A 3,752-nucleotide genomic window follows, 5' to 3' on the forward strand; every position below is an offset into this window, starting at 1 on the left:
GGGGACGCAGATGCCGGGCATCGCTGGAGGAAGCAGCATAGGGACCAGGTAAGCGTTACAATTCCACCCCGAGTGTGGCTCGGGGTTACCGCTTTTGGTACTGAAAATTACCCCCACACTCCGGATTACCACCAGGGGGGTTAGGTGGATGAAAATCTATCACAAATACAACTGCAGCTAAAAGCGGTTATTGGAGTGGAAGCATGTACAGGCCGACATTCAGAAATACGGCAAGCTCCGGCCCCGAGGAGGGCCCAATTGTCAAAACTTGCGGATTTTCGAATTACCCGTAATTATAACAAATTAGTGACAGAACTACACCCCAATGGAATCGGCTTCTTCCTCCGTGAGAGGGCTATCCATGCCGGGTAACTGAAGGATCTGGATTATGGTTGGCCGGATTTTTATTGGTAACCTGTACTTCCCTTCTACTACATGGCCCTGGAGAAGTGATGTCATCGGAGAGCATAGGGATGTGGGGGGCGCTAACAGCGCTTTTACCGAGATCTCCGGGAGAATAGTTTTCTTATATATAGCCGGAGGTGTGTGTCGGATACGTTGTGACAAAGGCGTACAGGGGTAATCACCTGCGCCCATGCCAACAGAGAGGGCTCCAAATTCCCCCTTTGGCACACGTGCCATAGGTTTGCCACCACTGGTCATGCCCATTCTCCCACCTCCACACAACATTCACCCGATATCTTGGGTAATGGTGTCCTCTGATAGATGATACGCCCAGAAGGTGGTAACAGATGAATGTAGAGCCTCACCAAGAGCTAATTTCTAGAATGAATTGTTCCACACTGAAGTCCGTTCACCACTGGGCCATGGAGGGGAGTGGCCCGGCCCATGGTCATGTGATGGCCCATCACAGGAAATACTGACCTGGGGGGGGACCATGTGATCATGTGATGCCATGGACACCACCAACACCCCAAGTCATGTGACACCACCAACGCCCCCAAGTCATGTGACACCACCAACACCCCCAAGTCATGTGACACCACACAATTCTGCCATTTCAAACCTTTTTAATATTTTTTTTTTTTAATGCAAAACATTTTTGGTGACACAGCATTAAATTCCAGATGAATCTGCTATAAATGAACGCATGGATGCTCCTAATAACCGTAAAACAATCTGGTGCAAATGCCTGGTCTATAAAGAGATGTCTGGGGCCCGGGGCCCCGTGTAAGGCACTTGGTTAGAGACAAACTACAAAACAAATCTCCAAGCACAAAGCTACAAATCTTTATTTTAAGCTGAATTATGGAGGGGGAAATGTTACTGCTATCTGTGGCCTCATTTTCTGGCCGCCATCACAAGGTTCCCCCTCCCTCCAATCTTCTGGCTGGTTGTCCTAAGATGGATGGGCCAGGATTCCACTAAAGACAGATTGTAGTGCAATATCAGCTTCCAAGAAGACCCCCACCCACAATAGGATTGTTGTCCATGGACAGTCTCTGGGGTTCAGCATTCTATAAGGTGCAGAATAAGAAATCCAGCTCTGGATCTCAGCGCAGTACAGCAAGCGGCACAGCATGGGGGAGGGACAACAAGGGGAACAAATAACTGGCACAAGGGCTGACCTGCAAGAAAAGAGAAGTTTAATCCTACAGGGCCCCAACCACCTGCTTGCCCAGAGGGCCCCCCCAACCACCCGCTGCCCACACCCAAGAGAGGGGCCCCCCAACCACCCGCTGCCCACACCCAAGAGGGGGCCCCCCCAACCACCCGCTGCCCACACCCCAGATGGGAATCCATCATTTCCACCAATTATCCTTTACCTTGGGGTGGAGCTCTGGACCCCACTTATCGGTTCTGGCTCCTGTACTTGAAGTAGATGAACGTTCCATCCTGAGTCCTACAAGGAAGACAAAGATTCAGATCAGGGTGGGGAAGGTCCCATCTGGGTGGAGTTCTTCCATATAACGCCTATAATACTAGAGATGTAGCCATGGAAGCTACAGGGGTATCCTAGCACCAGGGGTATTCTCCACAAACTGCAACAGTGTCGGGGTACAGATAAACCCTAAACCCGGCCGAGACGAACACCCCCACCCCCCACCCCAGGCCGAGACAGCCGCCACTTACTCGTTTTTCTCCACAGTGCAGGCCGGGTGATGGAACCTCTGGCACATTATATCCAGATCAGCGGGGGGCTCCTCATCCTCGTAGCTGAACGACACATCCAACTCTTTCAGAGACGAATTTGTATTAATGACGGCCAGAAATTCCTCAGCGCAGGAAGCCGTCAGATCACAGTAACCCACCCTGTATGGGGGAGGGAAGACAGGCCCATTAGTGGGGTGTACACCCCAACTTCAGCGTTACCTCAAATTAGAGCAATTACCGGAACTCCTGCAGCGTGCAGTCTGGCTGTCTCAGTGCCTCGCACAGCGGCTTCACCCCCACGTCCTCATATTTATTTCCTGCCAGGTCCAGTTTGCTCAGAGATCGGTTCTCACGGATCACCGAAACAAATTCTTGGAGAGACGAGGACGACAAATCGCAGCCGTACAGCCTAAAACAAGAGGGGTACATGTAAGGGTATCGTATGCTGCAGGGTACAGCCTGGGGGTATAACAAGCGGGGGAGGGGGGTACATGTAAGGGTATCGTATGCTGCAGGGTACAGCCTGGGGGTAGAATGGGGGTATAACAAGCGGGGGAGGGGGGTACATGTAAGGGTATCGTATGCTGCAGGGTACAGCCTGGGGGTAGAATGGGGGTATAACAAGCGGGGGAGGGGGGTACATGTAAGGGTATCGTATACTGCAGGGTACAGCCTGAGGGTAGAACGGGGGTATACCAAGGCGGGCAGAGGGGTACATGTAAGGGTATCGTATGCTGCAGGGTACAGCCTGAGGGTAGAATGCAGGGACTGATATCGGGGTATAACAAGGCGGGCAGAGGGGTACAGCCTGAGGGTAGAATGGGGGTATAACAAGGCAGGTAGTGGGGTACATGTTAGGGTATCATATACTGCAGGGTACAGCCTGAGGGTAGAATGCAAGGACTGATATTGGGGTATAACAAGGTGGTGGTGGGTGTGTGTGGGGGGGGCGGGGCAGGACACGTAAGGGTAACATTTTGCGGAGTGCAGCCCGGAGTCCCTCATCTATAATACTCCCCTCATATTTCCTATTTACAGCCCGGGTCACGGAGTGCCACATTTATAAAGTTCTCCCCCCATAGGCCGTGGGGTACAGCCCGGGCTCTCACCTCAGCCCCTGCAGGATGCAGTTGGGGTCCCTCAGACCTTCACAGAGAATTTTGACTCCAGCATCCTCCAGATTATTCCAGGTCAGATCCAGATCGGTCAGAGATTGGTTTGTAGTCAGGACTGAGCGGAGATCCTCGCAGGATTCCTGGGTCATCTCGCAGTGAAGTAATCTATAAATGACAGATCAATATTAAACTTTTAACCAATAAACTCCCAGCATTGGCACTCTGATTAAACCCAATGGTCGGAGTTCTCACGTCAGCTCCTTCAGGGTACAGCCCGGGTCACGAAGCCCCTCACACAAGACTTTTATTCCGGAGTCCTGGAGGTTGTTATACGTCAGATCCAGGATGGTTAAGGTCCGGTTTGTAAGAAGAACTGATCGGAAATCCTCACAGGAGGAACCGGTGATGTTACTCTCATGCAGTCTGCAAAGACGACAAGATCATGTGACCACCATTGTTCAGTCCACCAATCAAAAATACAGAAGCCCTCCCAATGTCCATGATAATAATCTTGGGTTTGCT

The 3,752-nt window shown here is 51.5% G+C and overlaps 1 protein-coding gene across 2 annotated transcripts in view; it reads right to left on the reverse strand.

Annotated features, from left to right (window-relative positions):
* Positions 1-1,011: 1,011 nt before the first annotated feature.
* LOC140338951 (NACHT, LRR and PYD domains-containing protein 12-like) overlaps positions 1,012-3,752 on the reverse strand; it is a 9,868-nt gene continuing 7,127 nt past the window's right edge. For both annotated transcript variants that reach the window (XM_072423290.1, XM_072423292.1), the window contains exons 8-13: positions 3,483-3,653; positions 3,225-3,395; positions 2,354-2,524; positions 2,095-2,274; positions 1,788-1,864; positions 1,012-1,589 (exon numbers count right to left, since the gene is read on the reverse strand). In XM_072423290.1, the coding sequence (XP_072279391.1) occupies positions 1,813-1,864; positions 2,095-2,274; positions 2,354-2,524; positions 3,225-3,395; positions 3,483-3,653 (745 nt within the window). In that variant the 3' untranslated portion in view covers positions 1,012-1,589; positions 1,788-1,812. The remainder of the gene's footprint in view (positions 1,590-1,787; positions 1,865-2,094; positions 2,275-2,353; positions 2,525-3,224; positions 3,396-3,482; positions 3,654-3,752) is intronic.

This window comes from Pyxicephalus adspersus, chromosome 10, assembly GCF_032062135.1.
Source record: "Pyxicephalus adspersus chromosome 10, UCB_Pads_2.0, whole genome shotgun sequence".
NCBI lineage: Eukaryota > Metazoa > Chordata > Amphibia > Anura > Pyxicephalidae > Pyxicephalus > Pyxicephalus adspersus.